The 23185-nt window shown below is 38.7% G+C and overlaps 2 protein-coding genes across 6 annotated transcripts; one reads left to right on the forward strand and one right to left on the reverse strand.

Annotated features, from left to right (window-relative positions):
• Window positions 1-3717: 3717 nt before the first annotated feature.
• LOC109486315 (D-aspartate oxidase-like) lies at window positions 3718-13045 on the reverse strand. 5 transcript variants are annotated; one of them, XM_019790126.1, is made up of 10 exons: window positions 13002-13045; window positions 11102-11429; window positions 10563-10677; window positions 9953-10029; window positions 9588-9708; window positions 9074-9175; window positions 8171-8241; window positions 5967-6084; window positions 5296-5394; window positions 3718-4867 (listed from the first exon to the last, which is right to left on the reverse strand). In XM_019790126.1, exons 2-10 carry the CDS (start codon window positions 11290-11292, stop codon window positions 4748-4750), a joined length of 1014 nt encoding a protein of 337 aa, XP_019645685.1. In that variant the 5' UTR covers window positions 11293-11429; window positions 13002-13045; the 3' UTR covers window positions 3718-4747. The 5 variants fall into 5 exon arrangements, with proteins under 5 accessions (XP_019645685.1, XP_019645687.1, XP_019645688.1 ...); XM_019790128.1 differs by lacking the exons at window positions 8171-8241; window positions 13002-13045 and adding an exon at window positions 6949-7013 and having other exon boundaries at window positions 11102-11561; XM_019790129.1 differs by lacking the exons at window positions 8171-8241; window positions 13002-13045 and adding an exon at window positions 7076-7140 and having other exon boundaries at window positions 11102-11561.
• LOC109486276 (ATP-binding cassette sub-family D member 3-like) lies at window positions 9682-22862 on the forward strand. Its single transcript, XM_019790062.1, has 23 exons — window positions 9682-9735; window positions 13338-13514; window positions 14254-14334; window positions 14514-14565; window positions 14783-14871; window positions 15146-15215; window positions 15422-15448; window positions 15640-15710; window positions 15936-16059; window positions 16660-16769; window positions 17053-17142; window positions 17350-17419; window positions 17561-17630; window positions 18197-18294; window positions 18586-18677; window positions 18997-19158; window positions 19611-19674; window positions 19925-20002; window positions 20231-20296; window positions 20547-20660; window positions 21046-21141; window positions 21513-21674; window positions 22688-22862. The coding sequence occupies exons 1-23, from the start codon at window positions 9719-9721 to the stop codon at window positions 22763-22765; spliced, it is 2058 nt and encodes a 685-aa protein (XP_019645621.1). The 5' UTR covers window positions 9682-9718; the 3' UTR covers window positions 22766-22862.
• The last annotated feature ends 323 nt before the right edge of the window (window positions 22863-23185 follow it).

Here is a 23185-nt window from a genome sequence, read left to right on the forward strand (position 1 = left end):
AGGTACAATGTTTGGTGTGGGAAAATATTTCTGATCCACGTTTGAATGTCATGTGTCAAAATTGCCATAACTCACATGAGATTAAAGTTAGACACAACTGTCAACTGTGACCAACAAATTTTAGGGTCACATTCCCTTCATTCTAGCGCTTAACATTTGGTCACAGGGTAAGCTATATCACAAATGTATACTGTGGTAAAATAGTCTTGCAAAATGTGTTTGTTACAATTCTTTAAGTCTTTAAAAAAGTCTTAGAGTCAGACGGGAAATTGAAAGAAGTCCATGAGAATCTATGAGAAGTCTGTCTGGCAGAGTCAAAGCAACTTTTCAACCAAGGACGTTTTATGAAAATAAGGAAGTTGCTTCAATTCAGCCTTTTGTACAGGCATTTAGTATGTCCTTTCTCGGTGCACATCTAAATTTTGCAACACAGAAAACAAAGCCAACTTTATACACCTTTCTAAACACTGGGAATTCCTGGTCTATAGCCTCTTTGATCATCTTTCAGTAGTTCCTGAGTCTTTTGTGGTTGGTGGTCCTGTTAGTGGGTCACCCTGACTCACTCAGCCTTGTCAGACAGTCCTTCCTCTCCCATCTCACAGGCATGTCTAATTATTCTGAGCCACAGCACATGGGATGGGTGGGGCTACAACTTTCACTGGAGGGGGCTGGCATTGCCAAGCAGATGTTGAGGTGGAAGGCTTTTATTATTGGGGTTTCTTTTTTTGCACTGGAATCCCCAAAAAAGAAAACATTCCAAGGCAAAAAAGAAACCCTGATAAAAAGTCTAAAGACATGAAAAAAAGCCCAAACCCAAACCTCTGCTTGGAGATTAGCTATAATCAAGGAGATTATTTAACCTCCTTGCTATAATCCAGAAAACATTGGGACTTTACACCCCAATATCTGCTCAGAGATTAGAATTAGGGTAAACTAGAGAAATGTCAAAAAAAGGATGTTATAATTATTTCAACCAGACTATTTTCCCATCCGTCAATGTTCATATGCAATTGATACATATATAGTACTACTAGGCATTTTGGCACCACTTGAGAAAAATGTGTCGCAGTCAGTGAGTGACCAAAATTTCAAGAACCAAAAAAGGGAACAGATTGCCATAAAGTGAGTCAAAGTCAACTTGTTTGTCTGCCATATTGTAAAAGGCCAAGTTCACAGGCAACAGTGATGACATTTCTAAGATACCCCTGCCTTGAATGCTATCCTTTGTCTGTTTGCGTTTATCTCTGTTTGAAGACTAACCCACCCACTTCCCTGTACATGAAACCAACCTCCTTGATTAAACACAGCCATGACCTAATGCCTCAAGACATCCCACCTTCTGCACCATTCTCCACATTCCCAACTCTCCCAATCCTCTGTCGTGGGCACACTAACAAGGCACAGTCAAGTTCAAGTGTTTCACCATCTGTTTTCAGCACAATGATTCAAAAATACTAGTAAGTCTCAAATTATCAGAAACAGACTACTGCCCAAAAGACATTTTTCTACACTTTACACTTTACAGAAGTAAAATGCTATGAAAGATATTTGCAAATTTTTAAGAAAACCTATAGAAAGAAATATTTTTTCTCAAATGTCTACCTCATATTCAAATGGCTCTTCTTGAAGTGAAGGGCTGTTAGAAACTAAAGCCAGCCAGAAATCTTTACAATGTTCCTCCTGACATCTGCTTGGAGGCTAGTCAAACTGTATCCATCTGTGACATTCTGTCATGGCCAAAATATTGCTGTTTCAACCAAGGTTCAAATTGAGAACTTAGTTAATAATACTGTTGGGCTCTTCACCCTTGAGTCCTGATTGTTGCCAGGCACCAGAACTGAAGTCCCATCCTTCCTGTCCTCTTTGCTGATATCCTTCACTTCCTCCAGACAGTCTGAGAACCCCAGACCATTGGTGACAACTTCCAGCCACTTTCAGCAAACTCAACATACAGTAGCATAATGTGGCTTCATACATATTACACACTATGTCAAGGCTACCAGAGATATGGGTAGACAGATAACATGGAGAACTTACCTGATGGAAGAACACTACCCTACTGTGTTGCAGCTGACAGCAAGGTTTCGATGAGGGCATCAGACACAGATAAAGACAGTTGCTGTCTGTCTTCCTTCAACTTTGTGACCAGGGAACAGATTGACTCATGTGCTACATAGTAACATGTACTCTTGGAAACTGAAACCTGCAGGAGTGGACAGCACAGACATGCACCAGGAAAACACATTTGGCATTGGACCTCCCATAGGAAATGTGTTATGAATGACTCATTCTGTCTCTGGGGACCCCATAAGTCTGGCCAGCCAACCCACTGCCCAGCTGGAGGAGGAAGTGCTGTCCATCATTGGGGACATTCCATTTCAATATTGGGGGGTGGGGTGGTTGGAGACTTACAGTACTACTAGACTATCTCCAAGCAGATGTAGGGTTCAGCTTAGTGTTTTACAAATGTTTGAGGCATTTTCTAGTGGTCTTATGAGAGAGGCAAAAAGATACAAACTCAGGCCACTAGAAAGATCTAAACAAGACCTCAAAAACATGCATAAAACACTTGAGCCAAACCCCACATCTACTTGGAGATCAGCCAGAAACAGCTATTGAATCATCCAATTGGTTATCATTGATTTCTGGTGTCTCAATAACATTACTGTGCATTCAACAAGTCCCTACAGCCAACGTCCTGTCATTTTCCCTTTCTAATGGAGACATTGTACCTTGTACTTGACTCATTTTATCTCATTTCCAAAGGGAGTGACCATGGAGAAATCTCTTAGGAGTTTTGTAATGTCAGTCTATCTGGCAGCACAGAAATCTCTAGGGATATTCAGTGACCTTACTAATGTATAAAGCGGTATTCCATCTTGGAATTAAGTCATGAATTAAATACCCCTCATTTTTCATCTTGACTGTGACACCTACGAATGGATTATTATGCATTAATAGTTTAATACCGACCGACATAACCCTATACTATGTCTTTCAAAATTACCTTCCTGGACACCTATACAAACAATTTAAACAGAAAAAATTATTCAGGTCCCTACTACAAACATGTATGCATGTATAACCTTAATAAGTTTGTTGTGCATGAAAAACATCCCCCAGCTACTTGACAATGGAATGACCCTATTGAGAAGTATTTGGCCAGTGTAGTTGGCTCTTTGCCCATTCCCACACAAGCTGGGCTGGACAGATGCCACCTGCATACAAACTATGCCTTCTCTTTGATACATGTGAGTGTGACTTCCTCCCAAGACAGGGACTTCCTCCCCCCAGAAAGGGCAGCTACACAATCCTACCCACCCAGTGGGTGGAATACAGTGTGACAATCATGGCCAATTAGGTCTGGGCTGGACTAATGCAGTTAGTTGTTATTGACCAGGGTTTTTCTTCAAGCACAGATTTTTTTTAAAATCTCTTCAGCAAATCCATGCCTGCCTTCAGGCAGTGATTTTATTACTAAAGTACATTTTTCACATTAAAGATTGGTTAACTGCTAATAATCAAGGGCAAGTACAAAAAGATGACGAAACATCACAATTTTGTCTGTCAAAGTGACAGAATGGCCATAAAGATAATCTTTTAGGCTGCAAGGAAAAAATAATTTTTTTCTACTTTCTTCCTTTCACCCCACACAAAAATAAAACATAAAGAACAATTTGTAGCATTTTAATTTATTATATTTTTATGACCCTCTTATAGACAAACCGTATTATCATATTATCATTATTATTATTTATTATATTTCATATATATTATATATTATATTATCATAATTCACTGTTTACATAGTTTATTAGTTGGCATAATAATAAGCCATTGGCAAAATGTCAAAAGTCAATAAAAGCACACTCTTTTTAAATGTTACAATTTTAGACAAAGCATGAATTTGGATAAAATATCAATTGTGTTTCACTGTGTTTGCTTAACCCAACATTATATCATTTCAAAATGCACTTCTTGATGTATATCTTTCCATATGTTCTGTACATAAATATTCAGTGATATTATATGTATATATGATAAAAACCATCCCTGAATAGATTTTGTAAAATCATCTTGAGAGCTCAACATTTTTGGAACTCTAATCCTAAAAGTATGTTCGATTGATACACAAGAACATGTTAATTCAGAATTCATAGTAAATTATTATAAATATGGATATATTAACACATACATTCCTTTAAAACAAAAGGACACATATTTCAGTTTTAGATGCAACATTACATGTACATATTCTAAAATGCATATTGGATACTTTTAAAGATGGCATTGGGCACCCTCTACATTAGTAAATCATATGTCCTTGGTAAATCATTATTTTAATCAAATTAATTGCACATAATCATACTTACAGAGATTCATAGCTAAGAAAATATTGTATGATGATCATTATGGTGAATGACAATATGGTATTCAATACATTGCATTTTTTTTTAAAAGGACAATACATATTATATTTTTTTGCATGGTTAGGTCATGGCAAATTTGTATCATTTGTCTGTTTTACATGTATTATGTTAAATATATTGAAATTATCTCTGGTCCCTTTTAGAGCTGTTTGTTAGGTTTCTTTCTTATTGTCTCTTTAAAAAAATTTTTTAAAGCGCCCTCTCTTTTTGTGACTTAAAATCATTGGACAAGAAGTCTAGGAGAACTTCCATTGAGTTTGAGAATAACAAAGGCATCTGCAATAGGATAATTAAACACTGACTGACTGACTTTTTTCTCACAGTTTAGGCTTGAGCTGTAGTGAGACCAGTGCCTCCTGTACCAGACTGGACGCCTGTTGAGCACATCCCCAGTGAAGGGTGACCCCAGATCCACCATGGCCATAGTTGTGCACAACCTGATAGAAGGAAAAACAACTTGTGGATGAACATTTATGCTGAACTAGAAAGGTAACATTTGCAAAGCAAATGCATAATGTTTACCTTTGCATATGGTCTACTCTGTTAATTCTTACTCAAACACGTTGACTTCATATATAGGATGACAGGAGTCTAAATCCCTCCTGCTATAAAATTGCAACATGATGTAACCCAACACCAGTTACCATGGTGACAGACGTCTGGTTCAGGTCATTGATCTTATTTGTTTGGAGAAGAAGAAGAGGAAAGTAGTCATTTGGCTACCAATCATCAATTAGATTCATTCTATGCCTGCATTCATTTAACATTCTATTCAGTTATGTAGGTCCCTTTGAAAACCAGCTTGTTCAAAGTCCTAGACCCTGAAAATGCAATAAATGAAATATAAATAGCTTGAATATCTCACCTCAAGTCTGGAGGAACCATTTCCAATTGTCTCTCTCTCCAGCCTGACTTTTGGCCTGTTTGGTCGTAACCCCACCCACTCATGGTCAACTTTGCACTTCTACAGTACACACAGATATGAAAACACACCAAGTCAGTCTTGTTGTCTTATATACTGAAAAAAGGTATATGTAAAACACAAATAAAAAATAGCAGAGTCTAAGAGGAGTGCTCTTGGCATCAGAGTGGCACTAAAAGTCTGTTTCCAAAAGAAAAGGAAAAAACAGTCAAGCCACATTGAGTAGCAGAATTACAGTACACTTAATGTTTCTTGATTTATGTGCTTTAAATCTTAAAACCAGGCCTATCACCAATAGGCTGACACGATGCGTCTTCACATCATGTCAGCCTATTGGATACAGAATCATACAATGTACAAAAATATACCAGTACATCTTTTGTCCCGAAACCTCATAAAATGACTCTACCTAAGGAGGGCACTTTAGCTCTCTCTAGCTCAAAAGTTTGATCATCAAACTTGCACTTTCATCTTGTGAATGTTTTTTTTTACACTATTGATGAAACAACCTGACTGGCATGTCATTTTCTCCACGTATCTGGCCATCAACTATGTGATCTGCTAAACGCGTTGCTGTGTATGTAAATCCTGACATTATAAGGTCAGGTCTTTACCCTCAGGCTTGGCACCAGTTGGCAGCAGCCTTCCCAGATGTCTTTGCTGTCAGTGGGATGTGGGCTGAGGTTCCAGTTCCCCTTCTGTGCTGTTCCGCCCAAAACAACATTGTTGGCACTGCAAGAACAGAACGCCAAGGTCAAGCTTTAAAGTTCATACCTACTCCAAGAAAACAATTTAACGGTACCTTCACTTGGATAAGAACTTTAAATGTTCTTTTACCCAATTGTTTTAATTTATACAGCATTATTAAATCCTTTTTGGTGTTTTGTAAGTTTTACTCTAGTGGCAAAGATTATCCTTCAAATACATGTGGAGTAGCCTGGGTACCATCCGGATTTTCGCTCCGCAACGCTAGAAAAAGTGATTTTTTTCGAGCGCTGCGGAGCGAAAATCCGGATGGTACCCAGGCTACATGTGCAGGCCACAATGAGCATTCGATATAATAACAAATCCAGAGAGAGTTTCTATTAATCTCCAAGCTGATCTTTTGGTTACAGGCTGCAAAGACACCCAAGTCAGGTGGTGAAATGGTGACTGGCAAATATACTGCCCTGCCAATTTGATACTGTCTTTGCAGCCACCAAAAGATTAAGTTTCTATGTCATGTTTCCTTTGGATATCTTGAAGAAAATGTGACAAGTATTTTTACAAGAGAAAAGAAAGTATACGTCAAAAACCAGTTCAAATGGTCAGACGTTTCAGGTAGCATCCCCTACCTTTCGTCAGTGACCGTGACTATATATAGACCAGAGGAGAAATGCAGGTTTATAAGCACAAAGCACTGACGTAAGGTAGTGGATGCTACCTGAAACGTCTGACCGTTTCCAAAATCATATCCAGTTGCTTGAGTAACTGCTTTTTGGCATATCTTATTACCTGGATTGTCTAACCTTCACCGATGTAAAAGAAAGGATAGTCATGTATGATAAAAATCATGAGTGAAATTTAACTGATGGAGTACAAGCCATGGCTCCTTACCAAGGTGTGACATAATGGTGTTCATCAAGATCGACCACAAAGTGTTTCACCCAGGGTGCAATGACCTAAGGATTCATATAAACACAGGACAGTTGTAATCAGGTAGTTGAGGGATAATCATCCTTACCAAGGTACGACATAATGGTTGTCATCGTGTGCAATCAGAAAGTGTTTCACCCAGGGTGCAATGACCTAAGGATTCATATAAACACAGGACAGTGATCACGTTCATTGTAATCATTTTCATAGATCACATTCATAACCATGACTCCTTACCAAGGTATGATATAACTGTTGACATCACGTGCTATCAGAAAGTGTTTCACCCAGGGCGCATTGACCTGAGGATTGAATTTCACGAACACAGGACAGTTGTGATGAGGTTGTGAAGACTAGTGGAGGGACAATTTGCCTCATTAAAGGATCATAACTCCACTCACTGACTGGTCACAGAGTCCAACAATCAGGTGTAACATAAATTTATCACAACAAATTTAGCTGCCACATGCATACAACCCAGCAATCAATCAACTGCAAGCATCAGGAACATCCCAGCACCAGCACCAATAATAGCCGACTGAAGTTAGGAACCAAAGTTTAAAATGAACAACTGTACAGCAGATTAAATCTGTGATATTTATGACATACCTGTGATGACATTTGATACAGGTGTTCCAGCCCGTGTGATAACTAGCAGTACTAGCGGTTTTCACACAGGCTTCCAAATGTTCCATAGAATTATTTGAATGTGTGCCAAGTGTGCCATTTTTGATAATTTGGATATCAGACTTCGGTGTTGGAATTGATATTTTTTTGTTTAGGGACAGCAAATTTTGGCACATTTTGAATTGAAAGGTGTGTTTTCTTGGGTGGGTATGACATGAATAAAATGCAACATGGTGTATTCAGATTTCAGAGTATCACCAGAGGTCAGGCTGGTACCTTGGGTGCTACAGAATACGCCTTGTAGTATTATATTCACATGTATAATGCACAATGGTAGTCCTTTTGATGCTGTAAAAAGCTGTTGTGCAGAGGCAATTAAATGTATGTGTATGGATCTGAATGATTCCATTTCTCACACTAAACAAGAAATAGTTCAACCTTAACATCCCACAACACCATTGGATAAGCCTATCTGACCAGTCAATGTAGAGGTATGATCCTTTAATTGGAGATGTAACTTTCACCAGTGTTACAGAACTGCACCTTCTTTTCTTACCATGGAAATATATAGAAATCATGTCCATCATACTCAGCATCATAGAAACATTTGATCCATGGAGCATGTACCTGGTGACAGAGAAATTAGGAGAATACTACAGAAGTGACAAAATAAGTAATACATGTATGCTATGATTGTACTGTACTACATATACCAGGAATGCTGCATGCTCCACAAGTATTGCATTAAATTGTTGTGATCTTGATAAATTAGTAAATCATATCTAGAACATGTATCATAATTTGATCATTCAAGATGTAGTGATGTGTTCCATGCCTTTGTTAGAATCTGACTGCACTACATGTAGTTTACCTTGTAGTTTCTTTTGTAAGTAACTGTTCTAATCATTCTGAATCATGTTGGCCAGTGGCCACAGAAATTTATGATGCACTACACAGGAAACAACTACATGCCCGTAGCCAGGGGGGTTCGAAGAACCCCCCCACAAGGCTAAAAGGTCCACTTTTTTGGTCCACTTTTTTATGTAAAGGTCCACTTTTTGGTCCACTTTTTATGTAAAAGTCCAAGATTTTTCTGGAAAAGATGGACTGGAATCGTAGAAAAACTGTTCCCTTTGTCATTGAATAAAAATTTATCTCCGATTTTTTCTTGAAAATCCTCTTAAAAACGCACGGAATGCCATTTTAGAAGGTTCATTTTTCAAAATTTTCCGGGGGAGCATGCCCCCGGACCCCCCCGAGGAACCTCGCGCCTTCGGCGCTCGCCTCGCGCCTACGGCGCTCGAGGTCCCCTCTAGCAGTGGGACGAACCCCCCCATTCAAAATCCTGGCTACGGGCATGAACTATATAACATTACCAAAAAGAATGATAGTATTCCATATGTGATAAAATCTTGAAATCAGAGTCCACTCAGCTACTCCAGTAAGACCTAATACTTACCCTGTAGACCTGTCCCCTGACCGGCTCAACTGTGTTGTCTCCTACCAACTCTCTGGCCCCGATACCGCAGCAGTTCACCACAACATCATAGTGGTCAGCAAGCTGTGTGGTACAGACATTTTAGGTTGGATGCACCGGTGCATCTACTAGTATTTGACTTTCAATCCCTGTTACCATCATGTCAACATACAATGTATGTGTATTCACTGGACCAGACACAGTAGTCATATATTGCTTTAGGCACAAGTGTTGTCAATATTGGTAATAACTTGCTAGCCCCCTGTGTCAGCCATAATTCTGTTACATGTAGAGCAATACATCTGGAATATGACCTGTGTACATACATGTAATGTATCTAGTACATGTAGTTTATGTCCAGAGTAGATCGCTAGAATATATAGCAGAGTGTAATTAAAATGACATTTGCTCAGATATGCAGTAAGGTAGTTTACACAGACATCATGACCAAAAGTCTATGATGTGATGAGTAGGCTGTAGAAATCACAAACCTTACCTCAGTCAGTGATGTCACCTTCCATTGCTGTACCTTGCCTCCAGCTTTCTTGAATTTCGTCATTAACCAGGGTAAATATTTTCTACCTTCACAGAGCAGGTGAGTAGAGAACCAGCCTGAGCTGAAAGACAATGAACAGACGTTACAGGTACTATTCTTTACACCATCTTCTAAAGTTGCACATGTACAGATGAATGTATTAGTTCAAATCTGTGGTTTGCTGAGGAATAGATTCCAGTCCATTTGACTTGAAGAAATACATGGAATGTGCCAACCTTGCATGCAAGAAGTTGGGGACTGTGTAGATCTTTGTCTAAGATACCCCGTGTATACCTGTTAAATCCCAGTATTTACAAAATTTGTACCTGAAGCCAGGAAACAGTTGCAGCTCTTGCTTGGTCAAGTGACGGAATCCAAAGACTTTGGAAGCCCAGGCAGGATCCTAACAACATAATTAATAGTGACTGTCAGAGCAAATATCTCACAAATAGTTAATTGGGATTTTCATAAACACATTTCCAAGTCTATCAGACACCTTCCTCCAAGCTTCTGGAGTTAACAATATACTACTGCTTCTTGCTGCTATACATGTATGTAGCCAAAACAGTACTTCAGTGAGAAGCTCTATGGAAGGTGTCTGATAAACTTTGAAATGTAAGGTGAGATAAGTACTGATTGGATATAAGAAAATCCCAATCATTATCCTAAAACCACCTTTTGAAAGTATTTTTGGAAGAAACAGTTCATTTCAGATACAGTCAAACCTGTGTACTAGTGACCACCTCTGCATAAGGCCCACCTGGGTAGTGTAACCTGCAAAGTTTTGGTTGTCCTTTCGATTATTTTTTCATTGACCAAAGCATTATCACAATCCCTGTCTGTAGTGAACACCTGTCTACTGTGTCCCTCAAGTGGACACTATAGACAGTTTTTCTCCACTTCAAGCTTTACTAAATGAAATGTTATTACTAGTACCTGTTGAGGCTGTTTATGTACGTGGTAGCCAGACAGCAATGTCACACCAACATCAGCAGAAGCAGGACTCAGATACAGCGTCTTCAAGTGGTCCCAAGTTTCACTGCCCCAATGTCTGTAAACAAAAATAAAAACATTTATTTAGTGTCAATCTTTGACAAAATTGAAAACACCTTAAACCAAGGTCTCCTTAAACCTCCTTGCTTAAACAAAATATAGCATTTACATTAATACACTTTGTAGATGTAAAAAAAATTCTTAGGCCTAACATTTCTGAGGAACCAATTCTATCAGTGTGCACACAGTTACAAACTTCATGCAATGTCATTTCAATATGTGCTTTCCAAGATTCATTTTGAACCAATAAATATATTATGTATACATAATAATTCTATAATATTTGATTCATGACTAAGTAATCAGAGGCATTACAAGATTTTAAAAAATAGCCATTTAAAACTTCATACGACATCTTTTTTAAGTAAGGCATAAACACTTCCTAGTAAATATTTTACAATGTTTATACTAGTTGAACTTGCGTGATAAGCTCTGGTGGTGTATCGTTCAGGATGTATGGTTCCCAGAAGCCAGCTGCCCCATCGCTTGTTGTGTATGGAGAGAACTTCTCGGCCAGAACTGTGACTTGGACACCGGGGACTTTCTGTTGGATACGGACAGCGGAGGACAGGCCGATCACCCCGGCACCTACCACACACACACGCTGGGCCATGCTGGGACTGGTACTGGAGATGACTTGGTGATAATCCCAAAGTTTGGTCAGGAGGAGACTATTCTACATCACAACTGCCAAGGAGGTTTCACACCGTGGGCAATATAAATGTGTCTGCAAATCCCTCGGGATAGCTTCTGTAACCAAAGAATGAAAGATGAGAAAAAATACATGTACAGTGCTTTAAGACTGAAAATCATGTTGGACTGCTGCGAAATACTTGTAACGTTAGGTAGAAACACTTGATAGATCTATAGACTAGACATTTTTACCTCTTTATAATTAAGTGCAATGTACCTTGCCTTTTGGTGCAAGTTTGCAAATAAATTATAATTTGATAACTTTAAGGTTGATGAACCCATTGTTTCCCATGTTGACATCCCTGATGACCAGTCTGAATAACAGTTATGGATTGATTGATGAATTGATTAGTTGACTGATGGGTTTACGGAAAAAGGAGTCCAGTCCGATTGGCGGAAAAAGCAGTTCAGTCCGATTTTGGGGTGGAAAAAGCAGTCCGGTGGTTTCTACGAAATTTTACGAAAGACCATAGGCACAATTTTTTCTTGTGTGTGTACTTCTAGTTTCTATGGGTACTTCGAGTTTCTATGAGTACTTCGAGTTTCTATGGGTACTTGGAGTTTGTATGACTATTTAGAGTTTGTATGGGAACTTGAATTAGCATATATGTGACTCACTATATGCCGCCTTAACCCGTAATTCAGGCAGCCTTGGGTGAGGAGTAGCGGACAACCGATTTACACCTCTTGGGACCACCGAAAAGTAGTTTCTATACATACAGGTCACCTATCCACAATAAACAAAAGTTAATTATTAAGGGATTCTTTCTTACAATTGTACTTCCGGTACTTACATGCTTGTCGGTGTAATGCAAAGTCTGCCATATGTGGCTTTAGCAGGGGCCGACTGGATGTTGGGCAGCTGGCAACCGTAAAGCGATTTAATCAGGCTACTTGCAAGCAGGATCGGCCCTGGAAATCTCGTCAGTTGACCGCTTCATCTTTTGACTAATTATTATTACTTATATGTAAGTAATAATCCGGAGGCATGATGATGATATGTAAGTTACAAACTCTAAGTTCCCATACAAACTCTAAGTACTCATAGAAACTCTAAGTACCCATAGAAACTCGAAGTACTTATAGAAACTCGAAGTACTCATAGAAACTCGAAGTGCCCATAGAAACTAGAAGTACACACACAAGAAAAAATTGTGCCTATGGTCTTTCGTAAAATTTCGTAGAAACCACCGGACTGCTTTTTCCACCCCAAAATCGGACTGGACTGCTTTTTCCGCCAATCGGACTGGACTCCTTTTTCCGTAAACCCTTGACTGATTGATGTATTGATTAGTTGACTGACTGATTGACTGACTGATTGATTGATTGATTGATTGATTGATTGAGCTCTTTCAATACTTCATGTGGACCAGCTCTTTCAATACTTCATGTGGACCAGTGAATCCCTCTTTCCACTGAGGGTAACTGTTTGGCACCAAATTATTGGACTATGACCTGTGGGTTAAAGAGATAAATAACACAATTACCTCTCTGATCTCATTTTAATTAATCAGATTAAATACACTAACGGAAAAGTGGCGAACTCGGGGCCCCCTCCGTTACTGGTCTACTTTGTATTAGTAAAAAGAATCCCTATCATAGACACGACAAAATCAAGAAGTTCTCTACCTCACTCCTCTGGTTTTTGTTGCACTAAGGGGCTTTCATCACAAGAAAACAAAAGCTCCTTGGTTGGACCTCTGGACCATGACCAGCTGGCTGGAGAAAGTGACACTGACCTGGAACTGACCCCGTTAGGATCATTCCATTAAAATATAAGAACGGGGTACAAAACTGAATAACAGATTCCTTGAAACTATTTCAGAGACTATAAGAAAGTATAGAGAGTATGATTTCGTCAAATGCTTGTGGTATTTTCAGTAAAAGTTAAATCATTTGAACATTTTCGTAACATTTATTATTAGACGTTAACTATAAACTGTAACTTTTTTTTCAATGGAATAGTCCGCATTGCGAAATAGAAGGCGTTTCCATCATCATCATCATCATGGCGGCGCTCAGCAAGATTTTTGCCGGCTCGCAGTTCAACAAGACAAACTCGGCGGTTGCCGTGGCCGTCGTGGCCGCGATCTACTGGGCTTCCTCGCGGAAGGGCAAGAAGGCTTCAGAGAGCGGCAGCAGGTCGGTGTGAGGCCGTGGATTCTACCACGTTTCTGTCTAGAAGTCGGTGCAACGATCAGCTCAAACCGGCCAGTTGCATCATAAAAAATTATACATGTAGTACTAGTAGATACAACTGCAGAGCGTATCGTAGCTAATATACAGCTTAGTTAACTGAATGTTGAGATGGTAACATTTCACAACAATAGAATTATATCACTCAATTCGGTTTTGACCAAAATTTGAGTCTATCAGCTTCAGACTCATCAGAGGTTGACCTCTGCGTGACCTGAATGATGATGACCCTTGTGCTTTGTTGTAAACTTTTAAAGCCTTATTGTAAAGCCTCATAGTTTAGAGAAAAAGGACCAAAAGCAAGATTTAGATTTAGATGTTGTCCTTGGTGTTTTTCCTTAGTAAGAAAAGAAAACTTCAAGTTGGGCACTAGTAGTTGTCTTTTATGCTTTCCCCTAGTCATGGCGTGTAAGGTGATTGACCTACAGGATGTTGACCTTTGTAGTTTGGTCCCACTTACACACACAATGGTATACAACTCTACCCAACTTACCTCTTCATATTATAATACACATGATGGGGAGAAGTACTTGTTAAACATTGCGATTAAGACTGCCAGTTGTTGTTGGAATGATGAGTAATACTAGTATACCTGATGATCTCAAAGGAGCTCTTTTCCTTTGAAATAAGATTGCCACGATAGGTGCATACTGTGTGGTAATTTTTCACTTTTTGACTTTAACAGAAAGCTCCCAGATGTCCCACTGGTGATTGGAGAGCAAGGAGAAAAGAAAGAGAAAGCAGCAGTAGATGGAGTTTTTCTTAGGTAAGATTCGTTATACCCATTGATATGTACAGGTGTCATATTGTATTACAAATGTACTTCTGTTGGATGTTGCTGGTTGTCATTCTTACGTGGACATGTAATTTATGTAATTCCTGAGTCTGAAAATGAGTGATAGAAGTCATATGATCTCATATTGCTTTAATAATTTCTTTTTACAGGAGGATATACCAAATACTGAAGATCCTTGTACCAAAGTTTTTCTCTCCTGAGGTAAGGGTATTGTGTGTAATTCATGTGAGTGTATATTAACCATAGTATCAATCAATAGTCCGCGGGCATCATGGTCTGATGCATGTTCGATAAAATTTGTTACTGCTGGCATTATAAAACCTTTAGATTAATTATATATTGTTAAATGAATTCAGCATGGTGAGTGATGTATGTTATGTTGCTAACATGTATTGTTGTTGTTTATGATGGTGTATAGGTTGGGTACATAATCCTGGTGGCATCCATGTTACTGGCTAGGACTTACTGTGATGTGTGGATGATTCAAAATGGGACTGCTATTGAGAGGTAACTACACTGGACTGTAAAAACTTAAATTTGGTTTCACTTAATTGATCATAATGTTAGATTGTAGATACTATTATGAGGTAATACTAAAGTAATCAAAGTCACTTACACACTCGACGTCTGTTTTTACATGCATTTTGGGTATTATGTGTTTTGTAGTAAATTCTACCATGCCTAGTTTCCATCAGACATAGTGGAAGAGGTTTGCCATTTCATAGTGCTTTAGACTAGTTGTGGTTATCATTGCTTTACATTACTATAATTCTTCTTGTAGTGCTATCATTGGAAGAAGTATCCCGCTGTTCAAGAAGCATCTCTTCAGCTTCATCTACGCAATGCCTGCGGTAAGTTTTTGTGCCCCATATCAAACCTGAACATTATATATCAAAACAGTTCATATTTTGTTAGACAGGCAAGTCACTCATCAGTTATCACTGTAAATTTAAGTGCATATTTGATTGATTTTTCAGCCATGAAATATGATCAATTTTCATGCATTGCAGTCGACCAATAATGATGCTAACATACATGTCAATTTTTCCTTGCGTAGATTTCTCTGGTCAACAACGTCCTCAAGGTGGGTAAATCAAACTGTTTCTATTTTGCTTTTGATGTTTTTTTATTTTATTTTCCCATTCTGGCCAAAGCAGGCATGGTAAATGTATCTTTCAATCAAGTAGTAAAAGTCCTTTTATTCTCAAGACCACTTTTGATTCCAATCCCTCTTGCCCTGTATGGAAACTTAAACTTTTGTCTGCTATTTTACAGTATGGTTTGAACGAGTTGAAGCTGAGATTTCGTACCAACCTGTCCAACCATCTGTACAGTCAGTACCTCAGGTAAGTAATTATGACGTCTGTAGGTTTTGCATTTGTCTAAAAAAGAATGACAATTATCAAAAGTCTCATTGTCTGAGACTCAAAGTTCCAAAAATAGCATATCTACTAAAAATGAATGAGTGTATGTTAAAAAGAAAGAAGCAAATAAAAGTAAAAAAGCAAGTCATTTCCATGTGCCTTTATGAAGCTGTAAGTAAGGTTGAAGTTGCGCTACATTTTCTCCAGGAGTTTCACCTACTACAAGATGACAAATCTGGACAACAGGATTGCTAACGCTGACCAGCTTCTGACTCAGGATGTGGAGCGTTTCTGTAACTCAGTAGTTGACCTGTACTCCAACCTCAGTAAGGTGGGTATAACCATGGTTGTAGAATTAGATATTGTGCTATACTGTTAAAATGCCTCTCTAGTCATTATCCACAACATCATGTACTGAAGCCATTTCTCTTTGCTGACTGATGGTGAAATGATTAAATCCTTATCCTACCAGTTTGTTGATTGACTTGGAATGCCTACTTACTCACTTATCATTTACCTGCATATACTGTTATATATTTGATACATATTATATGATTTAGTTATAATGCGGCTTATTTTAGTCTACCTTATTACTCTTATGCTTTGCATGTCTGTATTTGTGACTACATGTATATATTTTTGTAACGATGACGACACAAACATAAGCATTGTAGCTTGAGTATGTCGTCATCCTGTCTTGTTACTAAATGTTATAATAAATAGATTAAATGAAGGGACAGATGAACAATCAAATGGATGATTGAACAAACAGACAAATGATTGCAACTTGCTGGTATTGCAACTTAATTTGAAAAAAACCCTCAAAAGTTCACATTTCAGTGTGCTCGCCAAGTTCATACTCCAAAATTACAGAAACTTCAGAATCTGTATTCTTGTGTTTAACTCAATAATTTTTTTTCTGTTTGTGCAGCCGATAGTTGACATTGTGATCTATGTGAAGAAGCTGACAGGCAGTATTGGTGCCCAGGGGCCGGCCTCCATGTTAGCCTACCTGGTCTTCTCAGGACTCATTCTTACGAGGTAACAGTCCTGGGGTTTTGCCTCTTCATTTAGGCATTGTTTAAAAGAAATATCTTGTCTTTCCATTGGGCTTCTACCTAGGTCTAGGACATCAATTAACCAACTTTCTATTGGTTACTGTACGTGTGTTAGGTACCAGGAAGAGGTTTTAGGAATTCTGAAAAGTAGCTGGGCAGTGAAGCAATTTATATCTAGATAAAGAATCTAACTAAAGGATGGCAATCCAGTTAATCAGAAATGGACTGACAGAATGTATTCATGTAAGATTTGAACCTTGTTGTAGGTTGCGACGTCCCATCGGTAAGATGACAGTCCAGGAACAGAGATACGAGGGAGAGTTTCGCTACGTTAACTCCAGGCTCATCACCAACAGGTGAGTACACATTTTTTTAGAACATAAGTGGCTCGGGTAAAAAGTTTCCTGTACCGGTGCAGCTATGTAGATATATGTTTATGTCCACTAAAGTCAGGGTCATGTTTTCAAAATGTACATGTACATGTACTAGGTTTTTCTGTTGCTGTTGTTTTATTGTTTCAGACACATACATGTAACTTGACAACCTGTTTTGTGTTGCAACAGTGAGGAGATTGCATTCTATCAAGGGAACCAGAGAGAGAAGGCTACCATAGAGCTGTCATTCCAGAAACTGGTCAGTACCTTAAACTTTGCCTGAAATCCTTATATAATGTCTCTCTAAGCTCGACGTGCAGAAATTGATCCATAATTCTAGAAGTACTTGATAACTATGGTAAGTTTTCACCCAGAAATGACTGAACAATTTCTGTTTCAGATCGAGCACTTGAGGACGTTCATTATTTTCCGTTTCTCCATGGGATTTGTGGATAACATCATCGCTAAGTGTGCGTATCCCTTTCATTCAGTAGAAGGAAAGCCTTTCAATACTGTGCCCTATAGACAAAATTGGTCATTAACCTACTTCCCTTATGGTCACAAAATGGCTATGGGACTACATTTACCATAACTTTAACTTAAGGGATGAGAAATAAACAAACAAACTAGAAAGGTAACATTTGCAAAGCAAATGCATAATTTTTACATTTACAATCTTTTCATATTGTCTGCTCTAGATCTGTTAATTTCTTACTCAAACACATTCATATACTGAGTATATGGTGACAAGAGTCTAAATCCCTCCTGCTATAAAATTGCAACATGATGTAATCCAACACTAGTTATCATGGTGATAGACAGTCTGGTTCAGGTCATTGACTTTATTGGTTTGGAGAAGGAGAAGAGGAGACAGAGCAAAAACAATATATTTTCCTTTGGCAAACATAATGAGCATGTATTGGAGTCATTTGGATCCTAGTACATGTACTTGTATTCGGATTTGTCACAAGAATCCTCCATTATTTTCTTGTAAGAGAATGAGTGTGGCCTTGTATCTGTTATTTTCCCCTGGCAGATGTTGCTACTGTGGTGGGTTACCTGGTTGTAAGCCGCCCCTTCCTGGACCTGGCCCACCCCAGACATCGGCACAGCTCTCACAGTGAACTGCTGGAGGTAGGGGCATGTGTGACTTGTCTCTAGAGTTTGCATGTCATCCATTAAAGACATCCAATGCAATTTCAGGGCAGCAAAACTAGAAAATTCTGGACGAGCAAATCTGTCTGATATTGACATTTGCTGTCATTTCCTACATGTAGGACATTTCGTCATCATTTCATACTTGAAATGTTGGAAATACATGTAGCCTCAAAAGAATACACCTGAGGAGTCTCCTTTTTTTTGGGGTACCACCAATAAATAGCTAGATCCAGCCATAACATGATTGCCTGTTCCTAACTTCCACAGGACTACTACAAGAGTGGACGTATGCTGGTGAAGATGGCTCAAGCCATCGGCCGGATTGTCCTGGCTGGGAGGGAGATGACCAGGCTGGCCGGGTACCTCTCTTTTTTTCTAAAAATGCCATGAAAAAGTTTCTGAAATATAGCTCTTGAAAATTCTGATGACACATGTACAAGTTTTCTGTGAATGGCAGTTTTAATTGTGAAAATCTATTCAAAATGATAGTTTGTCACAACTTCCTTGATAGAAATTTTGCTGTTTGTACATTACAAATAAAATAAATTCTACCAAGTCTTCACCAAACTTCCTGGGCCAACTGGAGGTCATCCATGCTGAAAATAGAACAGAGATGTCTACAGCTGCCATGTGAATGTTGGACATTATAAATCATTGTGCTTCACCTTTTTCACACAGGTTCACAGCCCGTGTGACAGAACTAATGAAGGTTCTGGGTGATCTGAACAAGGGGAAGTATGAGAGAACCATGGTGTCTGCACAGAACAGGGACAGGGCCGAGCCAGAGGTGCCCCTCATCCCAGGCAGTGGAACTGTCGTGGAGCAGGACCATATCATCAAGTACGGTTACTATCATGAAAGTTCATCTGTGTTGGTAGTTACATTGGATCCAACACAAAAAAAGTTCTCTCACCTAGAGCTTTCGACCACTCTGGCCTTCCTCAGTGGACTGACCCAGATACCTTTGACCCAGTGTTGATGTCACACTTCAAAGAAGCCACGTGACAAGCCTCACTGGGTCAGTCTACTGAGGAAGACCAGAATGTCTGGTCAAAAGCTCTAAGTGAGAGAACTTTTTTATGTTGGATCTAAAGTTTTAACTTTAAATAAGTACAGTTGTCCTTGTGATTGTTATTTGTCATCATCATCAGTCCAGATTACTTATAGATACATATTATAGACCAAGTCCATTCTAGCACTCTAGTCATTACAATTTTAAGGTCCTGTAAGTCTCCAAAGTCTTCTAAGGCCTCAAAAATTACACTGAATGTTCTTGTCATTTTTCCATGTAGGTTTGAGCATGTGCCACTGGTCACGCCAAATGGGGATGTGCTTGTCAAAGACCTTACATTTGAGGTAAGAACTTGTTACATCGTGATTCACTAATACTTTACTATTTTTCACGATGCTGACGTACATTTGCCACGATATCGATAATGTTACTTTTTTTATATGTTTTGTACCCCTAAAAATTATGATATGTTTTGAAATGGCATCCACCAGTCAGTGATATGTCATCAGCCGTTTCGAATGGCATCTACCATTTATGACACAGAAACACACTAGATACTATTGAAAGATAATATCCTCTTGCCCCTCTCCCCAGGTGAAGTCAGGAGTGAATGTTCTGGTGTGCGGGCCGAACGGATGTGGGAAGAGTTCCCTCTTCAGAATACTGGGAGAGGTGAGAAACAGGATATTTTAAAAACATTATGTACATCTCCAGTTGTGTCAACAGTCACTGCATCATACATTATGTTTGGCCTCATAAAATGTAGTTAACATTGAAAAGCTTGCTGGTCAGTGATCTACCATGCAACCTTTTTAAAATACATGTATTTCTCATTACCAGTAGGCATTGTTAATACATTCTTATTTTAAATCAATTACCTATATTTTTGTTGTATTTCAGCTGTGGCCTTTGTTTGGTGGAACCATGACCAAGCCAAAGAACAAGAAACTCTTCTACGTACCTCAGGTACAAAATCATCCGGATCCTAGTATATAAAGATAAACTACTGCTATCTCTCTAATCACACTGAGTTTTTAATCTTTGTCATCACAGCATACTGTCTACAAAATCTGTTGACTGTGTGGTTACTGTAGTGACTTTGCATTAAATTTGCCATGAACTATGTTGTGTGAGAGATTGCAGCTATGAAAGACAATGAAGGCCATCACAACATCGAACATCTTAACAAATGGCCACAAACTGTCATGTCTTTCAGCGGCCGTACATGACTCTGGGCACCCTGCGAGACCAGGTTATCTACCCTGACACTCTACAGGACATGAAGAAGAAAGGCTTCACTGATGAACAGCTACTGGCACATCTCAAGGAGGTAGGGGACGTTTTCTGGGTCCTCTGAGTTTTTATTTCTGTTGTCCTTAGTCAGGGTAGACCAGATCTTTATGTTGACCAAAGGAAAACAAATTGTTTTTGCTCTGTTTCCACTTCTTCTTCTTCAAACCAAAAAGGTCAATGACCTGTTGCCTTGGTAACTAGTGTTTGGTTACATCATGTTGCAATTATATAGCAGGAGGGATTTAGACTCCTTTCACCATATAAATTATAATATGAATGTGTTTGAGTAAGAATTTACAAAGCAGACCATGTGCGAAGGTAGCATAATACTTTTCTAGCGGAGTTTGCATTGCTTTACAATATTGTCCCGAACTTAATTACATACTCTACATGACTGGCTGGTGTTCCCCTGGGTTCTACAGGTTCAACTGGAGAACATCCTGGAGCGGGAGGGGGGCTGGGACGCCGTACAGGACTGGATGGATGTGCTGAGTGGAGGGGAGAAGCAGCGAATGGCGGTAAGTTCTTAAAGTAGATGGATCTATAGTAATGTCATCATCATAATTATAATATGTCCTGATAGGCTAGATAATTACTGCTATTCACTATCTTAGACTGTAGAGTCTAGAAATATCCATTTGGTGCATGTCAAAAATTTAGCCCATTATAGACAAGGAAATCGTTTGGTACATGTCAAAAAATTTCAGTGCAAAGTCATAATTGTACTGCAGTAACTGTATATAATGCTTGTCTGTATTAGCATGGATGACGTACATGTATGTGCTACTTGTATATGATGTTACAACTGACAGCACAGATTCTAGAAATGTACTTGTGAATGTAAAAACTAATGACATGACAACTGTTGGCTGTCTGTGTGTATGTGCAGATGGCCCGCCTGTTCTACCACAAGCCCCAGTTTGCCATCCTGGATGAGTGCACGTCTGCTGTGAGTGTGGACGTGGAGGGGTACATCTATAACCACTGCAGGGAGGTGGGCATCACTCTCTTCACTGTGTCCCACAGGAAGTCTCTATGGACCCACCATGAGGTAATTATTTCATGTACAAAGGTTTCTTTGTGTGTCAAGACATTATTTGAACAGAATAGATTCAGATTTATTGCAGTCAACTTACATGTTACATTTACATGTTAGCATGAAATCAGTTGATAATTACAATTAAAACATTATCTATAAAGTAGGAAGCAGAGGGTGGATTAATGGCGAGAACATTGCAAAGCTGAAGTCACTCTGTCCGGTCAGTCACAAAGACCGCGAAGTTAGACATCTTAAAAGTAGACTTGGCAAGTGCGCACTTTGTGCATCTTATGCAATCTATTGTGCCAGAAACACGCCTGCTTGGGAATGCACTTCAGGATTGTTCTACTGTAGATGTAAAATTTAGCTGCTGTCTTTTTAAGAACTCTAAATTGTAATTGTTATATAATGTACCCGTAATTATAATTATATATGGCAATTTTTTTAATAGAGAACGTCTGTATGTCCGATGCACACAGTGACTAGTATATTGTATTTTTGTCTGTCCACCTTGCGTCCTCCTCTTGTTACCTAAACATGAGACAAAGGATTGTCCTAGGTTTTTAGCTATGTATTTAATATGTCATTCATCTTGTATGGAATAAAGATGATTTTAACCCCCCTTACATATTGAGATCACAAGCAATTGTACAAACATGTGAAAAGTGACTAAAAACTAGTCATCTCTATGACTATCAAAAGCAAGCTATGTAATATTAAATTAGCTCTTATTGTATAGCTTCAGAGCTCTGGGAAGGAAGTCACAGGAAGTGAGGTTGAAATGGTGTAACCACAGGCTGACAGAAGGATGAATCATCTTTACATATGCACATGCTAGGCACTTTGGTGACTCTGACAAAAAAATAGACAAGAAGTTCGGTAAAGGATTCCAGGTGCCAATAGTATGGTACAGCTTAACAATGACGATGATTTCCTTTGAACAGTATCATCAATCTGTAAGTTAATGGATAAAGTTATATAAGATTTAAACTTTAAAAAAACATTTGTGTCTTTCTTCTTTTCAGTTCTATCTGCACATGGATGGCAGGGGGTCATTCGAGTTCAAGCCTATTTCAGAGGACACCGTGGAATTTGGGTCTTAAGTTTTTACATGGCAAGGACAAGAAAATGTATCAAACAGCACAAGGATGTTTCATGTTGATTTTTAATACTCTGTAATTTTATTTCATGCTGTTTTACTTGATTTAATAGTACGGAATATTACAAGTATGCACTTTTGACTGTAACAATTATTTTGAAGAGTAAATGGCATACTAGTAATCAGTAATACAAGAGATAAGGGAACTAGAGCAATGTTTTTTACCAAATATCTCTAGTCTTGTTTTGTTTTGGTATACAACCTACACATATCATTCCTAGGTGATAGTTTTTTTTCCTGTATGCTGTATGGCATGAAATGCTTTCATTGTGATTCACACAAATTTCATAGCCTGACTAGAGCTTACAGCCCCTAGACTACCAATGAGCCCCCTTAGGCTCATTGGTTGATCACAGCTTACATT

Source organism: Branchiostoma belcheri, unplaced genomic scaffold (assembly GCF_001625305.1).
Source record: "Branchiostoma belcheri isolate BF01 breed outbred unplaced genomic scaffold, Haploidv18h27 scaffold8, whole genome shotgun sequence".
NCBI lineage: Eukaryota > Metazoa > Chordata > Leptocardii > Amphioxiformes > Branchiostomatidae > Branchiostoma > Branchiostoma belcheri.

What these genes read in the sequence shown, in the direction of transcription:
- LOC109486315 (XM_019790126.1), bottom strand. Translation starts at nt 11,292, where the DNA reads ATGGCCCAGCGTGTGTGTGTGGTAGGTGCCGGGGTGATCGGCCTGTCC. An exon ending in CAACTGTTTCCTGGCTTCAG is followed by an intron (nt 9,709 to 9,952) that starts GTACAAATTTTG and finishes ATTGTCTTTCAG; the next exon opens with CTCAGGCTGGTTCTCTACTC. An exon ending in AACTGGTGCCAAGCCTGAGG is followed by an intron (nt 5,395 to 5,966) that starts GTAAAGACCTGA and finishes TGTGTACTGTAG; the next exon opens with AAGTGCAAAGTTGACCATGA.
- LOC109486276 (XM_019790062.1), top strand. An exon ending in GCTTCAGAGAGCGGCAGCAG is followed by an intron (nt 13,515 to 14,253) that starts GTCGGTGTGAGG and finishes TGACTTTAACAG; the next exon opens with AAAGCTCCCAGATGTCCCAC. An exon ending in AACTCTTCTACGTACCTCAG is followed by an intron (nt 20,297 to 20,546) that starts GTACAAAATCAT and finishes CATGTCTTTCAG; the next exon opens with CGGCCGTACATGACTCTGGG.